At 35.5% G+C, this 23,709-nt stretch overlaps 1 protein-coding gene across 1 annotated transcript; it reads left to right on the top strand.

Annotated features, from left to right (window-relative positions):
- Positions 1-2,998: 2,998 nt before the first annotated feature.
- On the top strand, positions 2,999-23,709 carry LOC120067031 (poly(ADP-ribose) glycohydrolase 1-like). Its single transcript, XM_039018405.2, has 11 exons — positions 2,999-3,568; positions 7,435-7,632; positions 9,664-9,767; positions 14,648-14,852; positions 14,959-15,063; positions 15,616-15,734; positions 17,652-17,795; positions 19,080-19,203; positions 19,459-19,629; positions 20,108-20,170; positions 23,331-23,709. The coding sequence occupies exons 1-11, from the start codon at positions 3,314-3,316 to the stop codon at positions 23,487-23,489; spliced, it is 1,647 nt and encodes a 548-aa protein (XP_038874333.1). The 5' UTR covers positions 2,999-3,313; the 3' UTR covers positions 23,490-23,709.

Raw genomic sequence — 23,709 nt, 5'->3', positions numbered from 1 at the left:
GCTGTGGGAGGGTGTATCCCTTAACTTCATCATGCACCTACCGAAAGTTGGGGAATTTGAATCAATACTAGTCATCATTGACAGATTCTCGAAGTATGCCACAATCATCCCAACTCCAAATATGTGTTTCGCTAAAATGACAACCCACTTGTTCTTCAAGCATATCATGAAACTGTGGGGTGTTCCCGCAAGCATCATGTTCGTGACATGAGATTCATGGGGATGTTCTGGACGAAATTATTCAAAATGTTGAACTCGACTCTGAACATTTCACTAAGTTATCACCTATAGACTGATGGGCAAACAGAACGCTTCAATAGCATGCTCGAAGAGTATCTACGAAACTTCATCGATGCAAGGCAAAAGAATTGGGTTCAGATGTTAGATGTTGCCCAATTTAGCTTCAACATCCAGAAAAGCTCGTCCACAGGGAAGACCCCCTTTGAAGTTATTTGCGGGCAACAACCCCTCATGCCTTATATCATTGACCACCCCTATGCAGGGAAGAGCCCTCAGGCGCATAACTTCACCAAAAAGTGGAGATAGTCCTCTGAAGTAGCACATGCATATTTAGAGAAAGTGTCGAGACGCATGAAAAAGTGGGCCAATATGAAGCTTAGACCTCAAGAGTTCCAAAGAGGCGACATGTATTAATTAAACTGCAGTCGGAACAGTTTTCGTTTCGTGGCCAGCGAGACTAATGCCTTGTGAGGAAATATGAAGGGCTAGTCGAAATGATCGAAAAAGTCGGGAAGACCTCTTATCAAGTTTGGTTGCCTTTGTGGATGAAGATTCACTTTGTCATCCATGTTAGCAATCTGAAGCTCTACCACCCGAACCCCAATGATGAATAATACAACACAGTGTCTCGTCTACCAGTCACGATGAAGAGCACGGTCTAGAAAGAAGTCAAAGAAGTTCTTACTGAACGAAGGCACCGCATTGGCTGACCAAGGTGAGATGTACTTGAGTTCCTAGTGAAGTGGAAAGACCTCCCAGATGAATAGATCGGTTAGGAGTGCGCAGAAGACCTGAAGAATGCTGTTTAACAGATCGCTGAGTTCGACAGAGTCGGTTGATGGGGTCGTCAACCAATTAAGTGGGGGAGAATGTAGCGGTCATGCTTGTCCAGGGCGTGTTGCCCGTGGCCGCATGTCGATCCAACCCCTTTTATCATGCTTTCATGTTATGTATTTCATTAGTTAAGTTAGTTTTCTTTCTTTGTACTTTTTTGTTGTGAGTGACCGCTCGCCCTTTTGTATATGCAAGGGTGCCAGTTGGCTTTTTGTTCATAATGCACTATATGGGGATAAGACTAATCATCATTTCCTTATACCTAGAGTAATATGCTATAAAGCCATTATTGTTGTTTATTACTTTCTAGTCTACTATAAGCTTTCTTAACTTAAATCATGCTTTCAAACGTTTGTGAAAACCTTTTCCTCTAAACCCATTTTCTAAAACCGTTTTCTTTAGAAATAGTTTTAGAAAAGATCAGTTGGGAGCGCACAGAAGATCTAAAGAATTCTATTCAACAGATCGATGAGTTCGATAGAGTCGGTTGATGGGGTTGTCAACCAATTGAGTGGGGGAGAATGTAACGATCATGCTTGTCCAGGGCGTGTTGCCCGTGGTCGCATGCCAATCCAACCACTTTTATCATGCTTTCATGTTATGTATTTTATTAGTTAAGTTAGTTTGCTTTCCTTGTATTTTTTGTTGTAAGTGATCGCTTGCCCTTTTGCATATGCAAGGGTGCCAGTTGGCTTTTTGTTCAGAATGCACTATACGAGGATAAGACTAATCATCATTTCCTCATACTTAGAGTAGTATGCTATAAAGCCATTATTGTTGCTTATTACTTTCTAGTTTACTACAAGCTTTCTTTACTCAAATCATGCTTTCAAACATTTACGAAAACCTTTTCCTTTAAACCCGTTTTCTAAAACTGTTTTCCCAGAAACGGGGGTGGAGGTTGTTAGAGTACCCGATGTGCCATCGGCGATCCAAATTCTAATTGATTGACTTATTCTTGAGCAGGAACAAGTATCGCATAATCACTAAGTGAAGCTTCTGAAAGGGCGATTGTGACACTTGACACTCATCACTCGATACTTGATACTCTTAACTTGATGCTTACTATTTCATAATTCTCTTCCCTCATCCTCGCTTCATTGGGAGCTACTCACTTGTCTTAGTGCGCACACACAAACTCATACTCACTCATTCTCTTTACTACGTTCGTATGTCTCACACAACGTTGAAAATGTAAAAAATGTGAGCAAAAAATGAGCAAAAAACTAGCACATTTACTTACTTGAGGTGAAACTAGTTGTCTATAATGATCTGGAAGCCTTTACAACTTGATTTCTGTTAACAAGATCAGGTTTTGTGAAATGAATTTTTTGGATGGAAAGTGAGCTCAATTTTTTCTTTTATGTTTTAGTTCTGTTTATTCTTTGTTGATGAAAAAAATTACTTCACTTTTCAACAAATTGATTTGAAAGAATTGTTAGGAAATTCCCCAATTTGTGAATGTTCGTACATAAGCATTAAGTACGGAGCAGATCTCCGACGACACGAGTAATTCAAAACGATTGAGTAAAAAGTAATCGAGTATCGAGTATGATGTGACATGATTGAGTATGATGGATATAGCACAGTGCACTGGGTATCGAGTGACTCATCATCGAGGATTGAGTGATGAGCAATCGAGGATTGAGTACCTTGGTCGTGGCAGGTGTGTAGGGTGCATCTCAGGGGCAAAGCAGTAAAATCACACGTGGATAACGCAAGCACTTTTCATGTCTTTTTTAATAGGTAACCATGTTTCATTTTGACCTGTAAAAAAAAGTCCAAAAAAATAGGGACCTTTTTAAATATAAAAAATATTTAAATATATTTACACTTTATAACAAATTTTTTTTTTATAAAAGTAAAAGTATTTTTGAAACTTTTTACTATAAAATATAAATATTTTTAAGATTGGTCTATTTATAAGAATTAAAAAAAAAAAAAAAAAAAAAAAAAGAAGAAGAAGAAGAAGAAATGTATCTCCTTTTAAAATCAATCCTAAGCCGGCCAAAAAAAGGCAGGAGATGACGGCTCGTGTGCATAGAGAAAGAAGGCGGGGGCCGTGGAGAAGGGGAGGAGACGGCGGCTGTGGAATCAAGCGAGAAAGAGAAATGGGCAGTTAGACAATTTGACGCTTAAAAACAAAGTCTTTGCAACTTTAAAAATGGTCTTACTTTTATGCACAAAAGAAGTCGCTGAAGTTCGCTGAAGTTGATCGCTGGTGGAAAATTGAGAGCAGATGGAGATTGAGATCGGGGAAGATTTGAAGTCCATTTTGCCCTTTCTGCCGCTGGCAATGAGGTCGTCGACTTTATTCTGGCCATCCCAAGTAGTGGAAACTCTCAAGTCTATGGCAGCAGGCCCCGATCAGAGCGGTGTAAATTCTGGTGAAGCCCTCTTTCACTCCATCTCTAACATAAGACAATCTCTCTCTCTCTCCAATCAACGCCTCGCTTCTTCTGCTCAACATGGCTACGCCCTTTTCTTCGACAAGGTACTTCGCTTTTACAGCTTTTTGTTCCTATTCACATGCAAATACTGATAACCATTCTGTGAAGTGAAGTAATATCAAAAGGGAACTGAGTATCTGTTGTTTTAATTTGGACAATAACACTTGTTGGAGAATACTTTGATCCGTATTTCCCTTGGACAAAACTCTTAAGGTACCTTCAACCCATAGTTCTCGTTCACTAGGACAATGATTATAGTAGAAGGGTACCCTCGGAATCAGGCAAACGGTCCTCCAATTTTTCCTACCATTATTTTGCATCTACTTGAACTAAATATGGTTTTGTTGCGAAGCATACACTAGTCAAGAAGAAGTGATATTTCAGGATTTTTCTTGTGAATTACGGCGGAAGTGTTGTTAATGAGTCTGCCACGAGATATGGACCAAATGAAGAGAACATACTTTTTCAGGGACTTCAAGATTTCACAATTTTGTAGCAACTAACTTTTTCCTTTTCTTTCTGAATGAAACATCCAACCTTTCATTGAGAAAGAAAATGAAAAAACAAAATATAGGGCATCAAAAAAAAAAAAAAAGGAATCCCACAAAAGGAAATCCGCTATAGAGATAGACTCCAATCGAGTAAGAAAAGACCTAACAAATAATTATTAAAAGACTTTCAAGCCCATAGAAAAACATAGAAATTGATAAGGGATCAAACATCCCAAGGGTGACTCTTCACTCCTTTAAGGATTCCATTTGTTCCTCTACTCCCACAATCCCCACAATAAAGCACGCACTTCTTGACTTGCCTAAAAAAACTCCCCTTCTGGAAAAAATGGAGACGGAAGAGGAACTTTTTGATCATCTCCTCATATTCTGTGTCTGGCCACCTAAAAACCAAAGGTTTCATAAAAACAACTCCAAATTGACTGCAAGAAATCACAATTCTAAAGTATATGATCTAAGTCTTCCTTTTCCGTTTGACAAAGAATACAACAAAATGGTTCGATCAAAGAGGGCAACTTCTTCATAAGCAGATTTTACTTGTTAATTTGTTTTTGGATCACTTGCCAAATAAAAAACACTTGTTAGAGGAAGAAGGGTTGAGCAAACTACGAAGGAATGAGTTATAGGAAATGCCCCTAGTAGACTCAGGGCTCCAAATGCGAAAATTCCTTTCTCCAAGGTCTAAACTCAAACTCTGCAATCAAAGATAAGAGAGCCATAACACCTGTAGTTTCCCTATTGGTCAAAGAACAATGAAAACCAAATGATAAAAAGAGCTCGAACAGTGATATTGTCCATGAGAGCTCGAACATCTAAGGGACTGAATTGCTTCATTGTGCTCCGATTTATTTCAAGAGAGCTCGAACAGTGATATTGTCCATGAAATGATTTCTCCAAAAGGTCAATTGATATAAACGAGGAAATGCAATGCAGAAGGGTCGATCCTCCACCTATTTCTCCTCCCAAAAGTATACTTTGAGAAGCTTAAGCATGAGTCTCTTCCCAAATGCCTTTCCATTTGTTTGTAGTTGGTCCCACTAGGCAGATGTGCCACCCTTTAGTTTTGAAGCCACTAATTTAACTTTCTTTTTGTCAGGTGTACTTATGTAATAAAAAAAACTTTCAGCATTCTTGATCCAATCAAGAAAGTCTTCTACTTTAAAATTCCCATTAAAACTTGGAAGATCAATCTTTATTTTGTAATCGCTAGTGTTTCAATTGGTTTGATGATGTTGTGCATAACCTTCTTGGTGCTTGAAGCTGTTATTCTCTATTTGTTGAAGCCCTTGGTCTAGGAATTCCTCTTCATCATTGGACCAATCACATTTTTGTTGTACCCTTCGCTCTCTGTCATATCTTTGATGTACAATCTGTTTGACAGCTTGCCTTAGATCTGTCGGGTCCTCCACTTGATCTTCTCTTAGGGTTGTTCGATCTCATTGGTTCTTGGTTGGTTAGGTGGATGAATTTTTCCTAACCTTAATTTGATTCTTCCTTATTGTGCAACCATTGTGGCCCTGCATTGTTGAATGTTTTCAAGGCCTCTCTCAACCAACAGCAAGTGTTGAGTTGATGATCTAGGAGATAAAGCTGGTGATGATTCTATTCCTGCCTTATCCTTCTTTGAACCAGAAGCATGGCTAACCTTCTTACCTGCCACTAAGGGTCCCTTTCTCGAGGAGCTCTGATACCAAATCTGATAGAGTTCAAATTCTGAAAGTGAATTTTAATTCAAATAATGATTTTATCATTGATTACAGGCTATTTATAGCTTTTAGGCCAGCCGACTAACCAACTAACAAACTAACTACCCTGTGAACAAGAATAAACAACCAAGATTGGTTCTAAAAGAATTAATACTTAGATACAAAAACCTTAAAGAACCAAACATAAAGGTCCCAATTATAACTAACTATCCCAAGAACAACAAACATCCCAAGAAACATAAAAGATTATCCCAAGATCCTACAAGACTTGCATCGTCCTTGATGCTATGTTGAAAGTCAAAGGCTTTGGCAACTCTAATGGAGGCAATGGATTAGAGGTTCTCTACAAACTTCTCTATCATCAATCATCATAGATGGTAAGCCGAGGGGTAAATTTAAAGCATCGGGAGGAATATTTAAATGCCACACTCTCCAATCTCCCATTATACTACCTTTCCCCATCCTGTTTGCCTTTGCCAGAGGGATTGTGAGTCACAACGTCACATCTTCTTCTTCTGCCCAATATTTGGGATGAATTGTTTTCTGCTTTTGGATGGTCTAGGGCTCCTCCTCGGGCTTCCCATGATTGGATCAGAATGTTATTGACTGATCACCTCTTCAAATCTACAACAGAGCTCTTCTGGTCTAGCATTGGTAGACCGTTTTTATGGAAGATTTGGGAAGAAAAAAAATATTGAGCTTTTCCAAGACACAGTGAGATCTATCATAGAAGTTCTTGAGATTTCAATTTTTCATGCTCCTCCCCCTCAATAGTCATAGTTTAAATTTCTTTTTTGCAAAAAGGTTTTAACCATTGAGGCTATCATCTCTAAAACCAAAAACAACCTACGGAACTAGTTATTATCTAATAACTAATTAATCCAGCTGGGGGGATGAAGTCCTTCAGATAAGAAAGGATAACGAGAGTGTGAGAAAGAGGAAGAAGAAAGAAAGACGATTCAAAGAATAATAGTTATATATATTTTTCTTTTTTAATTTACATTGTCTAGTGATAGTTGTATTGAGCATGGTAAGTAGTTAGCTAATAAACCATACGACCTTACTTGAATAGGATCTGTTCTATAGGTTGTATTTCTGTGTCATTGAGTCCTAAAGTTAGCTAATAAACCATGCCAATGTACCTTGTTGCCCAATTCTAACTTTTACTTGATTATTGTACTATCTTGATGGACAATTGGCATTTGTATAGGCCTCCTCCATCTACTATCTCATTTGTAGTTTATTTATTTTTATCCTTGAGAAGTTTAGCAATGAATTGAAAGATAGATTCTTTTTAGACTTAGGTGTGGAAAAAAATATTTCCAGATCTTTGAATGAGTGTGTTCTCGTAATCTATGGTCACACAATACATATGGTGTAGAATTGAACATAAACGTAAAATTCATGGCATGGTTTTAGCCTTGAGATGTATGTCACTCTTAGATCAATTTCGAACTATATCATGTATAAGTGTTTCAGCCGACTAAGAGGTTCTATTTTAAAACATATGAAAAAAAAAAATCAGTACTAGTCAGGATGTACTATACTCTAGTTGCTCTTTGGTTGTTGAAAGGTAGCCCTGCAATTGTGGATGTTTTTTTTTAATCATCTTGAATGCAAGGAGCAACAGTTACTGCCAACATAAATATGACATTGTAATATGAACTTTGATACTAATCATGTTGTTATGAACAGCTTATGTCTGAAACAGAATCTATGCAGTGGTTTGGTGAGGTTATTCCAGCATTGGGAAATCTGCTTCTTCAGTTACCATTTTTGCTGGAAACTCATTATCGAAATGACGACCAGCTTGCTAGTAAAGGAAGTGGCAAATTCAAAACCGGTCTTCGTTTGTTGGCTTCTCAAGTTGCAGGCACTGTGTATCTTAGTCAGGTGTGCCAATTTGTTTGTTATTTTGTATAAAATTTTTGGTCACTCTTCATAGAACTTTAATTTTATAAGTTGTTTTCATGTTGGTTGGAGGCAACGTTAGCAGTCTTATCATTAATTATGTGGAATCCATAAGCATGAATTTCTATATCCAACAGTTTGTTAACCGCCATGCCTTTGACTAGTGGTTGGGCCAATATAAATAGTAAAGGATTAGAATGTCGAGTCAAGTCGTGGTGATCACTTGTTAAGATTTAATATCCCACAAGTTACCTTGGCAACCAAATTTAGCAAGGACCAGATGGTTGTCCAAGTGAAAATAACTGAGGTGTGGCCAAGTCCAGACCTTTAGATTAAAAAAATATTCAATGACTCTATATTGTTGCTGCAAAAATGTATAGGGGCTGAAATTGAACTATATTGTTGCAAAACACTGTAGTTGTTGGTTTGGAGGTGAAGTTTTTGAATAGTTTTATGACTTTTTGGTTTGGGCAGCTTCCCGATGTTAAATTAATATTTGATTAGTAGCCTTCAGTATTTATCAATATCAATGATTTTAATGACGTTCTAAGGAGAAGATAATGCCACATGTTTCTTTGACTAGTTGGACAAAAGTAATTTTTCTTCATGTGTTCCTTTCTTGTTTTGGGAAACAATTGGTCCGTGACCACAATAGAACCCTTGAACTTTTTTGCAATTATTCCATTCTCTCCTCAAATCAACTTTATATTTCTGCTTCCTCTTTCTATCTTTCCATCTTACTTAATTGTTGTTGGAGATCTTTGCTCTGTAACAGCTCCATACAATTCATTTCTCTGATCAAAGAGTGCTCTTTGCTTTTCTCTGATCAAAGAGTGCCCTTTCACTCACTTCAGTTTATCTTTTTTAGTTAGTAATTGGAGATCTTTATTGTAATATCTTTTCTTGGGGTTATTACCTTATTTATCAATGAAATTGTTTCTTTTACCAAAAAAAGAGTGCTCTCTGCTCGTAGACTAATTTGGTAGAAATAAAAAATCGAAATGGAAATGAACAAAAAAAATATTGATATTTAGAATACTAATTTGGTAGAGACTAGAAATAAAAATTGAAATTGCAAAAAAAAAAAGAGAGAGAAAAAACTATTGATGATAAGAAGGTAAATGACTAGTCTTCCGGCAATTTGAAACGCTTGGGAAGAGAGGGAATTGGCATGGACTCCCTCCCTAGAGGTAGAATGTTCGATCTCCCATCCTCGCAATTGTTGTACTAAAGAAAAACAGGTAGAACAGAGGGAAAAGTTTTTAGGAAGGTCTAGATCTTTTTAGTTGTCATTTTGAGTGAATAGTGTAGTCATGGGTGGACAATACCTTTTTGAATCTTCTAGAAACCCTGTCATACCTATATGTTTGATTGGCTTGGAAGGAAGATCATTCTAATATTGTTGTTGTTGTCTTTTTGAAAAAAATAAAGAAAAGATAGAAACTTCTAATTGTTGTAATGAACACACTAAAATGTGCAAAGGAGTGAAGAAAAAATGATAAATGAATTACAGACCTCTAGTGAGGGAAAATAAATGTATCCCAATTCATCCAAGTATTACTTGGAGAATAGTGGCTAAAGTTTAAGGAAGCTTTGAAGATGGCTAAATCAAAACGAAGTTGTTATACTTTTATATTACATTCTTTTGTCTCTACTAGGGATTAATTAGATGAGTTTACTATTCTATCCTTTCATTTATTGTATTTAAAAAGGTGTAATCTTTCCTCGTAATTAGTGTGAAAAACTCCCTCGAAAACTACAGTTTCTTTTTATTTTTCATTTATTTTAGTTTTAAATAGGTAACAGCTTTGCTAAACAAGGGCCTTTTCTAAAGAGAAATATGTGTAAATATGTTATTGCACAAAAATGGATGGATTATACGCATGGCTTGTTTCAGATGCTCCATGACATATCTTGCATGTTCTTTGTACTGGCAAAAAATTCTTCCTTGCTAATCTTCTTCCACATCAGTTTTATTAATCTCTGTTAATCAGTTTCCATTTTGATTTTCAGGAGTTGATTGGTGCGCTTCTAGCTTGTGCTTTCTTCTGTTTGTTTCCCGTCATTGATAGACGCGCCCAAAATCTTCCAACAATTAATTTTGATTATTTATTTGCGTATGTGAACTTTAGTTCTTTATTTCAGTTGATGACATCATGAAAGATAAGTTATCCATAAAATGACAAATGACACATTTGATGTTTTCATATATATTCTGTAATTACATGATAAATTTTTGTTTTTTATTTTAGAAATTTTCAGAAACTTCTGCTATCATTGGTCTATTATGATTCAATGAGGTAAGATGAATAGAGCCAAAAATTTGTCAAGATTGTACAGTTTGATTGTATGAAATTAAAGAAGTGCGGGTCTTTACAATTGTTAAGGAGCAATTACCAAAGAGTTGGGGTTAATACACCAAGAACAGATGCTAGGTATAGAAAAAGATATTTTCTCTTATTACTTGAGTGATTGAGAAAGACTCAATATATACAAGAAGATTATCAATTAGTGTGTTGAAATTAAGCTAATCAACATTTATAGGGAAAGAATAAAATTACAAGATATACGGAAATGATCTAAATTAATTCTCTAATTTACAGTTGCATAATTAGCTTGATTTCCTACATTCCCCCTCAAGCTGAATGGTATATGCTAGTTTTTCCAAGCTTGGCAATTAGTCCATGAAGGTTTGTTTGATGCAAAGCCTTATTTAATATGTCAGCAACTTGTTGGGACAACACATATCTCAAGTTGATAGTATTTGTCTCAATCTTTTCATTGATAAAATGACGATCTATCTCGACATGCTTCATTCTATCATGATGTATTGGATTTCTTGCAATGGCTATGACAGATTGATTATCACACAATACTTCTATAGTACCTTTAGTCTTAATTCGAAGTTCAGTGAGAAGGCATTTTAGCCAAATTCCTTCACAAATTTCATAGGCTAATGATCGAAATTCAGCTTTAGCACTACTTCGAGCCACAACTTGTTGTTTCTTGCTGCACCAGATTACTAAGTTTCCCCATACGTAGGAGCAATATCCCGACATTGACTTATGATCAATAGGGGATCTAGCCCAATCTGCATCAGTGTAAACTTTTAGTGATCTAGTCATGGTTTTTTTTAACATAAGGCCTTTTCCAAGATCGCGTTTGAGATATTTCAATATTCTATACACAGCTTCCATATGTTTCTTAGAAGGTTTGTTAAAAAATTGACTTCGCTAACTGTAAAGCTAATATCTGGTCAGATGTGAGTCAAGTATATCAATTTTCCCACCAATCGTTACCTGTTGCGACCAACTGATTCATCTTTGGGATTAGCTCCAAGTTTTGAATTTGCATCCATAGGTGTATCAGTTGGTTTGCAACCACTCATTCCAATCTCTTTTAAGGGGTCTAAAGTGTATTTTCGTTAAGTGACAGAAATTCCTTTGCTTGATCTTGCTACCTCTATCCCTAGGAAGTACCTTAAATATCCCAAGTCTTTGATCTCATATGTCTTTGACAGGAGTTGCTTCAGTCGAGTTATCTCATTGGAAACATTTCCTGTAAGAATTATATCATCAACATATACTATTAACATGGTGATCTTACTTGAGGAGAAATGTTTGATGAATAGCGTATGATCAGATTGACCCTGAGTATAGCCATCTTGTTTCAACACAAAGGTAAACTTTTCAAACCAGGCTCGGGGTGACTGTTTCGGTCCATAAAGAGACTTCTTGAGTTTACATACCTTTCCTCTAGTATATTTGTCCTCAAATCTCGGGGGGTATATTCATGTACACTTCCTCTACTAGACTAGATCACCATTTAAAAATGGATTCTTTACATCAAGTTGAAATAATGGCCAATCTAAATTGGCAGCAATAGAAAGAAGTCTCCGGATAGTATTTAACTTGGCGACTGGAGCAAAGGTTTCCTGATAGTCAATCCCATAAGCTTGGGTGAATCCTTTGGCCACAAGGCGAGCTTTGAATCTCTCTATACTGTCATCCGGTTTATGTTTGGTTGAAAAAATCCATTTATATCCAACTATGCATTTACCGGGGGCAAATCTGGAAGAACCCATGTTCCATTTTTCTCAAGGGCCTGCAGCTACTCTAAAGTAGCTGCTTTCCATTTAGGTTTCTGTAATGTTTCCTATACAGTTTTTGGAATTTGTACCTAATCTAGTGATGTCACAAATGCTCTAAAAAGTGGTGACAAATTAGTATAAGATAAGTACTGTATAGGATGTTGAGTACATGAGCGAACACCTTTTCTTAGGTATAGAAAAAGATATTTTCACTTATTACTCGAGTGATTGAGAAAGACTCAATATATACAAGAGGATTATCAATTAGTGTGCTGAAATTAAGCTAATCTACACTTATAAGGAAAGAATAAAATGACAAGATATAAGGAAATAATCTAAATTAATTCTCTAATTTTCAGTTGTATAATTAGCTTGATTTCCTACAAGAACAAATACTGTTCCAAATGTGGTCTGAACTTATGATTCCATTGTCGAAGTTTTTTCTATTCTTGAAACTATGACTATGACTATGTATCCCTTTCCATTGATCCCTCTCTAATCCTCCCTTAGCCAGACGTTGGATCCTCAAAAAGATATAATTGCTTACACAAGACGTGAGAACCAAGAAGCAACTAGCAAGGAAGGACAATATCTCTACTCATTCTCTTGACAAACCTCCTAATAAATTTATTATTAATAACATTGATCTTAACCTTCCTATTATCACAAGGAAAAGTGTGTATTAGCCCTAGACGTCCTATTCAAAATTATACATTTATACTTTTGTGGATCCAGAAAAATCTGATTTTCATGACTCTTATTCTCTTACTGAAACCTTGTTTTTTCATTAAAGGAAATAACAAACACTTTTCATTGATATAATGAAAAGAGGCTAGTGCTCAAAATTAACTCGAAAAATAAACAATACTAGAATATTAATAGAGAATAACACAATCCGGACAAAAGTGAGTTATAAGGAAAACATAAAGTATTCCCATTAAGACAAACATCTTGAATAGAGAATCCTGTGAAGCCTTAAGAAAGAGAAAACCATGAGGAGGCCTTTAGACGAGTTGGACCAAAATGATCATGACCAATGATAAGGTGTTCTCTTTCTCTTTCGATCACACTCTTACTGAAACTAACATTTTGAATAATGATTGTGCGGCTCTTCAAACCAAATAGGTGCAAGTAGTTATGATGAGATTCATGCCTTGGGAAGAATGTGATCGAGATGGTGTTATGGGTGCTAAGAATATCATTAGAGTATTAAGGGTGTATTAGTAATTAGTTAGGAAAGTTTCTATAGTGATTTGTTGCAAATAGAAGTGGAAAAGGATAAGGACGGACCTAGGCAATTGTTTAGTGATTTAGTCATAATTACGACACTCTAACATTTGTGGAAATGTATAGAACACTTGTTAGCATAATAAGCATATGTTAGACACTAGTTGTATAAAGTCAATATAGATCCAAAATTTGTTAATGATGCATTGAACACTTGTAAGTATACTAAATAGGCACATAGAAATGTAGGATAAAAATAGTTTGAGATCAAAATACATCAAATTCATTTTTTGAGCATATAAATGCATGAACTTGCTGACCTTGAATTTTCTTCTTGTATAAAAGTGATAAAAATTTTAAAAATATATTTTTTAATAAATGTGTTCTTGTTGTATATATGCCTTAAATTCTTAAAATTGGTGTGTCATCATGTCTATATCATGCTCTACTCGTGTCTTGTACTTGCATCCATCCTTCCTATTCACTCAAGAGAGGGAAGGTTCCAAGTACCTCAAATACTTGGATTTTCTTGTAGTTTTTTTATCTTTTGTGTTTCAATTCTGTTTTAGGTCTGTGGAACTTTGGGATATTACTACTCTTCCTTAGGGAAAGAAAATCATAGGTGTTAATGGATGTCAATGACAATTGCAAAGTTGATAGTAATGCCATAGTGGTACTTTGTCTATTGACCATTTTAATGCTAGGTGGTTGCAATACTAAAGGGTTCACTCAATCCTATTGAATAGATCGTCAAGAACTCTGTGTCCAACATATGATACTATTGAACAGGAAGAGGCCCCTGTCTGATCATTGAGAAGATTGTCCCTCATGCATGTGTGATTGAACTTCCTTCTGATCTGGAGATTTTCTCTAATATTGAATTTAACAGCACTGATTTTAGTGACTATTTGGCCCAGATGAACTTGTTCGGTACCTAAAACTTGGGACAAATTTTCTTTAAGAGGAGAGCAAACTTATGTAATTTGGTAGTAATTCAGTCATAAGCTGATTACTATTCGAGTAGTAACTAAGAGTAGGAGTACTATAGCTACTGTTTGTAAATTGCCGTCAGTATGAATCAATGGTTGATTATGTTATTTGGCTGAAGCCCTTATATTAAAGTCGTATTAAGCTGATACAAAGGATATGCTTGGCTCACTGGCAGGGAGGTGCACCCAAGTCCATTCCTAACCTCTAGGTCCTGGGTTTGATTTCTAGCAAGGGCAATTTCATTTCCAAAAAAAAAAGGGCTTATTAAGCTGATAACTTGGAGTGGAAACTATGGGTACTATAGCTGCTGTGTGTAAGTTGCAGTCAGCTTGAGTCAATGGTTAATTCCGTTATTTGACTTGATGGCCTTCTTTAAAAGCCTCCATCTCCTTGTATTTTATATAATTAATTATAATGTTTTTACTCTTAACTCTCACCACTTGATTTGTGCTTATCTTTGTTTCCGTATAACTGATGAAGTTTCTTTTTACTTTTATATTTTTCTCCCTGGTTACAAGATTGTTTGCCATCTTAACCATATTTCTTTTTATTATACATATGTATTCTTGATTTCCATGAAGAAGATTGTAAAGATGTTGCAAATCAACAATGTGGGCATTACATAAGTTCTTGTTGTACCATTTTTCTTTAGATTACAAGAAAGAATCATTGAAGTTTTTGTACTTGTAGGATTCTCTATGATGGACGTAGTAAGATGCAGGAGAATAAGATACGATGTATTATACATTATTTCAGAAGGATCTGTTCCAATATTCCGGTGGGCTTTGTCTCATTTGAAAGGAAAGTACTTCCTTTGAACAATTGTTCAGGATATTTTTGTTGTCCAAAGGCCAATTTTTGGATCAACTCCACCATTCCTCTCTGTCAATTCAAGGTAATAATTGACTTTGATTTCTGTGCTAGTTTAATTATTGTGGCATCATACTTGAATGCTTTAATCTGCGGTAGATGATCGAGTTGGTCCTTCTTTTCCCATATAGGTTAAAGATTCTGGCCTAATAGAAGATCAAACATTTGGAGCTCTTGAAGTCGATTTTGCTAATGAGTATCTTGGGGGTGGTGCTCTTCATTCTGGCTGTGTGCAGGTCTAATTTATAAAGTTATGCCTAACCTTCTCAACTTTATATTTGACTATTTCATGGAATGTACAATTACAAAAGGGTTGATTGAGAGGGTTACGTAAAGGATCTGCAAGTGGTTTGTATAGAGGTAATACAGTAATGCAGTCCCTTCAGGGACATTAAAAAAATGGAACGATACAGAGAGATAATACAGTAATTCAGGAAGTGTTTAGACTCAAGAGACACTATGAGGAAAAATGAATATTAAGGGCATCCTAGAGTTGGTCAAGATCTCCTTCTCCATTGAGTCCTTTTATGCTTCTTTGAACAATGTATGTAATCACAATCTAGCCATTGACCACACAAAAAATCCCAGCTTCGGCACCCATGAGCATAAGAAATATTGAATGACCTTAAAGTTTAATACCATGCAAAAATACAAGGAAAAATATTTATTGGACTTGAATATCTAAGCTACTTACAACACTGTAAGCTAATATACATGTTATAACATTTGAGATTGAACATCTTACCTGATTTGCAATATGTTTATGTTATTTTGACAATTCAATGTAGGAAGAGATTCGCTTCATGATCAACCCTGAATTAATTGTTGGCATGCTTTTCTTGCCAGCCATGGCAGATAATGAGGCAATCGAAATTGTTGGGGCAGAGAGGTTCTCAAATTATACAGGGTAAGTTTTAGTCACTTCATCATTAATATTATAATCCATCCCATCAACATAATCCTCTGGGATTAGTAGTGATTTAACATGCTATCAAATTTGAATGTTCTTTAGTTAAACCCCTATAATATCATTGTCTTCCATTAATATTAATGGCTCATTTGTTGAGTTTCCTAAATTGTTTTTAGTCCATGAGTGATGCAGTCAGGAGTGTTGAGACTATGTAAAAAAGATCAAATATACCATAATTTTTTATTTTTTTTTGGGAAAAAGGACACATAACTTTTCATTGAAAAGTGATAAGAGACTAATGCTAAAAGATACATTAATCTTCAAGAGGAGAGAGAAACTAAGAAAAACAAAAGGACAATAGTATTGAGACACAAAGAAGAGAAGACATCGAAAGCAAACACTTAAAACCTAACAAACCATCTCTAGATAAGAAACTAAAGCTTGAGAACACATAGCCAACCTTAAGACCAATGAGCAGACGAGGAAAGAAGTCCTTTAAGACCAAAAGTGTGAGGATCAAATCACAAAACAAACCATGAGGTGGAATTGATTTCATATGCAAACCACATTTTTCAATGAAAGCATAGAATTTGGCCAGAATTATGGATGACATTTCTTCTTGAACATTTTCACCTTTTTGAAACAAGGTATCGGAACCATCTGCAAAGTAAATCTCTGATTTCTCCTCAACCTAATTACTTGTGTTAGAGAGTCCATAATATCCTAATCGCTTACACTAACACAGTTGAATCTCCATCAGAATCGTAATCAGAAAGATTATCTTTAGGAGGTAGATGACTATAAACTTCTATAACACAAGAAATATTTGGGAGGTGGATGACTATAAACTTCTTTAAATACACCATAATCTATCAACTTAAGATTGGTTTGTTATTATTTTGCATAACTCTTAGTGTTAATTCACCATTAAACTTAAAAGTTCAAGTTCATAATTATAGTTTTGGGAAAATATCAATTAATACCCTAAACTTTGAGAGTTGTATTTTTTTTTTTTTTTAAGAAAAGAAACTAATCCTTGGGAGTTGTATCATCAAAACTCTAAACAAATAATTGTATCAATTTATACCTTAAATTTTTGTAAGTATATCAATTTATACACTAGTTCAGATTTCGTTTGAAAACATCATGTACAATTTATAATTTGTATATGTTAAATTTAAATTTTCATAAGCAAGTCAATTTAGACCCTTCGTTACAATTACCTTTGAATATTGTCCGTGCTTCAGTTCTCACACATGTGTAGACTTCTTCAAATATCAATTTTATAAGATGGATGACTTGAATTAATGCATGAATGATTCAGGAAATCTTGTCTAAATTGGTTCACTTATAAAAGTTTTGAGGTCTAATTGATATAACTACAAGTCTCACACGATGTTTTTCCAAGATGGAAAGTAATGAAGGATATAAGTTGATACACTCACTAAAGTTAAGAGTTTAAATTGGTACAATTATTAGTTCAAGGTTTGAATTTGTGCAACCCCCAAAGTTTAGGGGCATAAGATTGATATTTTCCCTATAATTTATCAACTTAAGTAGAGTTGACAGGCAATTTAGCTTAGTTTTGATACCATATTAAGTTACTAAGCATAAAGCTTAAGTTGATAGGTTAGATTAAATCTTTATATATATATATAGATTTTGCTTTGGCGGCTTTTTTTTTTTTTTTTTTTCGTGTTAGTAATTTATTGCCTATTCTTCTAAGTTTAGTGTTTTTATTTTTATTTTTATTTTTTAAAAATCATGGACACATTGTGCTCGTTTGAAATCTATATCTCTTTTTTCATTCTCTTATCTCTTATCTCTTATTTGGAAAAAAAACATGTTTTTCTATGAAGATCCAAAAACCTGTCTACAAATTCCTGATTATGAAATCATCTGCAAGAGATGTAGGTATGCTTTCAACTTTCGCTTTGCTGGAAATCATGACGACAAACAGGAAAAAGATTCACTTGGAAGACGTAAGACCTTTATCACAGCTATAGATGCATTGTGCAGTCCAGGGATGAGGCAGTACAGATTAGAATTCCTTCTTCGGTAAGCAAGCTTGTGTGGAATGGCATTGCATGCAGTTGTAAGAGGAACTTGCGAAGAACTTTTTTTTGTAACTCAGAATCCTTTACTGGCTCAAGTACTGATTTACATCTTTTAGTTTGTTAACAATGCCTGAGATGCTGACACTATCCTTTCGTTACCCTTAGTGAACTGCTGGACCACGTAGCTAATAGAAGCTCACAAGATTTTAGAATGGGGGTGGGAAGGAATGGTACACACTTTTCTTTTTTTTTTTCTTTTTTTTTTTTTTTTTGCGGATGGAACTTGATCTTTTGTGCCCTCAAGAGGATACATTTAAAATACATGCGGGGCTAAAAACCCTTCAGCTCGTTTCTAGCCTTAAAAACAACTTTAGCAGAAGTATGGTTGGGAAGGGTTGAGGAAAGTGGAGTTGCAGGAAAGTACGGTTGTTCTATTTGGCCTATTCAATTTGTTCTATTTGGCCTATTCAATTTCTGAAGTTTTCGATGGTAGCCATCGATGGAGCTTTGGGAGCCAGTGGTGGAGAGACTAAACATAACCTGCCACACCAATGAAACCCAAAACAAAAGCAAAACTAGTGTTTGAAGAAGCTGAAACCTGGCTCCAAAACAAAGAATTTGATTGATTAAACTAAAACATCTCAATTACCTTAATCCCATGTTTAGAACTTTTTGAGTTCGTGAGGTTAGGTCATCACTTTGGGGTGGCAATTTGTGAACAACATCATTCAAGAAAAGCCAAAACATTGTCATCACATCAATCGTCTAAATTTTCCATGTGTAAAACTTGCCATCCCCCATGCGTTCATGTCTTTATTTTAATCTAATTTTGTGCATTCAGGTTGGAGTTTGTATCTTCAAATACTTGATTTATAGTATGGCTAAGAAAGAAACTTGTAGCTCAAAGATACACGCTCTCGCTCACAAGGTCATGTGTATTCTAGGGAGATACGTTTATGACTTGTTCTAAATATGTGTTATGTTTTTGTTTTTTTTATTTTTTTTTTTTCACTTTTTGTTGTAATTTTGCTCTCTTAGACAGACGTGGCTTTTGGTTCTGAATAGATTAGATGAAGCAGGATTTGTTGTTTGAGTAAAAAAAAAAAAAAAACTAGACTAATGCGTGGTGTCTAAGAATAAACCATTTATCCGTTACTAAGGTGCTTAGAAAGTTGGACTCGATAGTTCAATACTGATGTGGAAGTCTTCCCGGTGAATTATAGTGTATTCCCTTCATTCTGATCTTTATAAGCAGATATTTTACTAGGCTTGCTGAATTCAACAGGGAAGTCAATAAGGCATTCTGTGGTTTCTTTGATCAATCAAAACATAATCAGTATGAGAGGCTATTCTTAGAAAGTGGGGAAGATATCATGGACCATACTGACACGTCAAGATACAATCTCCCGGTGAAATTTCTTTCTTTTTGTGTTCTCTACCTTGATATTATACTCGAATGATAAGTTGAACCTCTAGTTGGATAATGGTCATAATTAGCATGCTTCTATGATTATCCCCATTTTAAGTTCTAGATTTTGTAGTTTAGAGGTTTCTTATTAAATGATATTTTGTTACAAAATGCTTTGTCCTCATCAAATGCACATAAATTATTTGGTCTCCTGTTGTTAATTTGCTTGTGTTTCTTTATGGTGCTATTATTTTAGGTGCATGAATCTGCCTCAGATACTAGAGAGAATTGTTTTGGTACATATCTCATTCCAGAATGCTTGGACCACAAAGATGATATTGGGATTGCAACTGGCAATTGGGGTTGTGGTGCCTTCGGAGGAGATCCTCAAGTGAAGTCCATTATACAATGGCTTGCTGCTTCTCAGGTACCTTTCAAGTGTTTGTATCAATCCACATGCAGCGTATTTCGTAAGGGTGGTGGTGGATATTTATTTAGATACCATACTAGGATGAGTTTAGAGGTCTTTGAAAGGATAAAAAGTGCCTTTTTTTTTTTTTTTTTTTTGGCATTCCAGATTAAACATAAAACTCGAATAGAGAATCTTGTAAAAGACTTGGAAAGAAAGCACCAAGAATAGGCTTAATCCAAGCAAGCTCAAACTAATCTGATGTTGACTTAGAATTGTACTTCTTAACACTTAGCCTGTTAAAAACGCTTTTCAAAATTTCAGAATTGTTTTCACTTAAGAACACTTTTTCTAAATAAAGCAGTAAACTCATCCTTACACTTGGGTTCATTCTCCTTACTAGTACCACAAACAACCTTATTTTATCTACTTATGATCTGCACATCCTTAGTTCCCTTCCAATTTTTTGTTTAATAAGGGAGTATATGTTTTTCAGGCATTAAGGCCTTTCATTTTGTATTACACATTTGGCAATGAAGCACTGCCGCACCTACAAAAGGTACGTACCCCCATCCATCTTTTGGAACTTTCTTCATAGTCACTGAAATATCTACTCTAAGGCTCTCTCTCTCTTTTTTTTTTTTGGCTAAATTATACAAAATACCCCTAAACTTTGTACTTTGTGTCAAAAATTCCATTGAACTTTCAAAAGCTTCAAAAATACCCTTAAACTTCTAGAATGAGTTAAAAAATACCCTTACTATTAGTTTGTTAGTGTTTTGTCAATTCCTGTAAAAAAAAAAAGTTAGTGTTTTGTGTAAAAAATATCCCTAAATTATCAAAAATTTCAAAAATACCCTTAAACTTAGAAAAAGTTAAAAAGTACCCTTACTATATCATCAATAAGGCCCTGCAACAAGACGTATATTTGCCTCGTGCCCAAAAAGCAAAAAGCCACTAGGGTTAGCGACTTCAAACCCATTAGTCTTGTGACCTCTCTTTATAAGATCATCTCGAAGGTCCTTGCTAACATATTGAAGAGAGTCCTCTCTATTATGTTCGAGTCCTCAGATGGCCTTTGTGGAAGGCCGCCAAATTCTAGATGCTATTCTTATCACTTCTAAAGCTATGGATGAGTGGAACTGTTGTGGCAAGAAAGGTGCAAACTTAAAACTAGACCTGGAAAAGGCTTATGACAAAGTGGACTGGGCTTTTCTTGATGTTGTTCTTAAACTCAGGTTTTAGTAAGAGATGGAGAAAATGGATTTGGGGTTGTCTGTCCACAACCAACTTCTCTATTGTTGTTAATGGTAGACCAAGGGTAAGATTCTTGCTAAAAGGGGTTAAGACAAGGAGACCCCCTTGCTCCTTTTCTCTTCACGATCGTGGGGGATGCCCTGAGTTGTCTGGTGCATTATTGCAACGAAAGGAAGATCATTAGAGGCTTCTCTTTTGGTAACTTGCTCTCTGAGTTAACTCATCTCCAATATGCAGATGATACTCTCCTGTTTTGCTCTCAGGAGGAGGGTAACTTAATGGCTTGGTGGACCATTGTCAATCTCTCTCTTGGGCTTGGGATTGTCTCTAAACACATATAAAACCTCTATTATTGGTATTAACGTGGAAAGTGAGGAAGTGAATCTCCTTGCCACGTCCTTGGGGTGTAAAAAGGAGACCCTCCCGTTCATGTACTTGGGCTTTCCTATGGGAGGAAAACACAATGCTAAGGAAATTTGGAACTCCGTTGAGGAGAAGTTTAAAATGAATTTAAAATGAAGGCGGATAAGTGGAGAGAATTTCCCTCTTTAAAGGAGGAAAGTTGACCTCAGCTCAGTCTGTCCTCAACAATCTCCCTTGCTACCTTTTCTCTCTTATGTAATCCCCCGTTAGTGCTATTAATCGATTAGAGAAGATTATCAAAGATTTTGTCTGGTTTGTGCAACCCTACTACCCATCTTGTCAATTGGAATCGGGCTTCTTTACCTACAGTCTATGGGGGCCTTGGGATTAGCTCTCTTCGTCAGAAAATACAGATCCCCGTATGAAATGGTTGTGGAGGTTCTGTCAATGAGGAAAATGCCCTGTGGAAACGTATTATCAGTGCCATCCACGATATTGAGGAGCTTGGTTGGTCTACTAAGTTGACTAAGAAAGGCAAAAAGTCTAGAATTTGTGTTGACATCATGAAGCATAAAGATCAGTTCTTTAACTTTGCTCAATTAGTGGTGGGTGATGGTAAAATGATCAGCATTTGGCTGGATAAGTGGTGTGATCCTCAACTCCTTGCTCATAAATTTTCAGACATTTTCTCCATCTCTTTAAAAAAAGATGCAGTGATTGGAGATTGCTGGTGTGTCTCTGGTCAAGCGTGGGATTTAGGCCTTAGAAAACATATTTTTGATAGAGAGGTTGGTGATATGATTGCCATTTTACAAATCCTTAACTCTTGGGCCCTTCAAGACAGTTGCGATTGTATCAATTGGAAATCAGCCTCTGGGAAGTTTACCACCAAGACCACCTTCCTTAAACATTGTTAGGAAGGCCCTCTCTTTCACCTTTCCTTTGTTAAAGCTGATGTGGAAACTTAAAATCCCTAAAAAGGTTAAATTCTTCCTTTGGTCCCTTGCTTATAGAATCCTTAATACTCGTGATAAATTGCAGAGGAAGCTAAAAAATAACTACTTATCCCCCTTTATATGCTACCTTTGTTTGTAAAACGAGGAGAGCTTGGACTATCTTTTTTTGCACTGTGAGTTTGCCTCTAAGCGTGGGTCCCGTCTGTTAAGTACCTTCAGCTCAGTGAGCTGCTGCCACAGAAAAATTGATGATTGGTTGCTTGATGGGTTGGACAGCCACGCCTTTGGTGGAAGGGGAAAGTGCTTTGGAGATTTGCTATGGGGTCCCTTTTGTGGTATTTATGGAAGGAAAGAAATAATCGTATTTTTTAAGATAAGTATGCTTCTTTTGATTCTTTTTGGGCCTTAGTTCAACATACGGCCTCTTGATGGTGCACTAATTATACCAATTTATTTTGTAATTATAGTCGTTTGATGATCTCTAACAATTTGAAATTGGAATGCTCTTCTATATTGGCTTCTTAGGGAGGGGTCTTCTCAACCCCTTGCCCTTAGGCTGTTCAATTGTTTTTTTATGGAATATACATGTGTGTTTCTTATCCAAAAAAAAAAAAGAACTCTTTTTTAAGGTTTAAGGGTATTTGTGAAACTTTTAAAAGTTCAAGGGTATTTTTTACATGAAGTGCAAAGTTCAAAGGTATTTTTTATAATTTAACATTTTTTTTGAACTGTTCTTGTCCCATGATGTTCCTTTATTTTTATATATTTTGTTCTAGTTCTTCAATTTTCACATTTTCTTCCCATGTGGTCTTTAACTTATCAAATGTTTTAGTTTTAAAATTTGCAAATGTATTCTAAGTTTCTAACCAAAGACGGGGGCATGTGCCATATATTGTCTACAAAATCAAAACTTAAGAGCAATGTTATTATACACTTTTTTAGGGTTCATGAACCATATATAAACAAAATTCTAGAAGTTTATCGGCTAAACTTCTTTAATCTTTATATAAATTTGTGTCCCTCAACCCAAAGTTTTGGATACACCACTGGTTAGGTAGTTTTGTTATGCAAAGTTGATCAAAAAAAGAAAAAAGAATAATTGAGATGTTTGAATATAATTCTTTTATTGGATATTTTGGACAGGTGAGTGAATGGATTTTGGGACACAAATGGACAGTTGGTGATCTTTGGAGTATGTTGGTGGAGTATTGTTCTCAAATATCAAATGGACAAACTCATGTTGGTTTCTTTGATTGGCTCCTTCCAGCCTCCTCCAAAACTAACTTATGTTGCTTCTCTTGATTTGGCTAATCCTGAATCCTCTCAACAATGTTTGTATTACTTATGTGTATGTATATATAAAAGGAACTACATGAAATCAACTAAATAAACTTTTGCACAATTGATAATCTAACATCTACCACTAATTTATTGACTAGGTTAGTTGATGATAAGTTATTGTTAAGTTATTAACAATGTAAGATAGATGAGTAACTATTATTCAATATAGATCAATTATCTA

This window comes from Benincasa hispida, chromosome 12, assembly GCF_027475165.1.
Source record: "Benincasa hispida cultivar pf3 chromosome 12, pf3_genome.v1.1, whole genome shotgun sequence".
Classification (NCBI taxonomy): Eukaryota; Viridiplantae; Streptophyta; class Magnoliopsida; order Cucurbitales; family Cucurbitaceae; genus Benincasa; species Benincasa hispida.
The sequence above is the reverse complement of the archived record's forward strand: the minus strand, read 5'-3'. Positions and strand labels throughout refer to the sequence as shown.

Bases quoted from the DNA above. Each gene is read 5' to 3' on its own strand.
- LOC120067031 (XM_039018405.2), top strand. From the start codon at position 3,314: ATGGAGATTGAGATCGGGGAAGATTTGAAGTCCATTTTGCCCTTTCTG. The intron at 9,768-14,647 runs GTATGTGAACTT...TTGTACTTGTAG, and splicing joins AATTTTGATTATTTATTTGC to GATTCTCTATGATGGACGTA. The intron at 15,064-15,615 runs GTCTAATTTATA...AATTCAATGTAG, and splicing joins TTCATTCTGGCTGTGTGCAG to GAAGAGATTCGCTTCATGAT.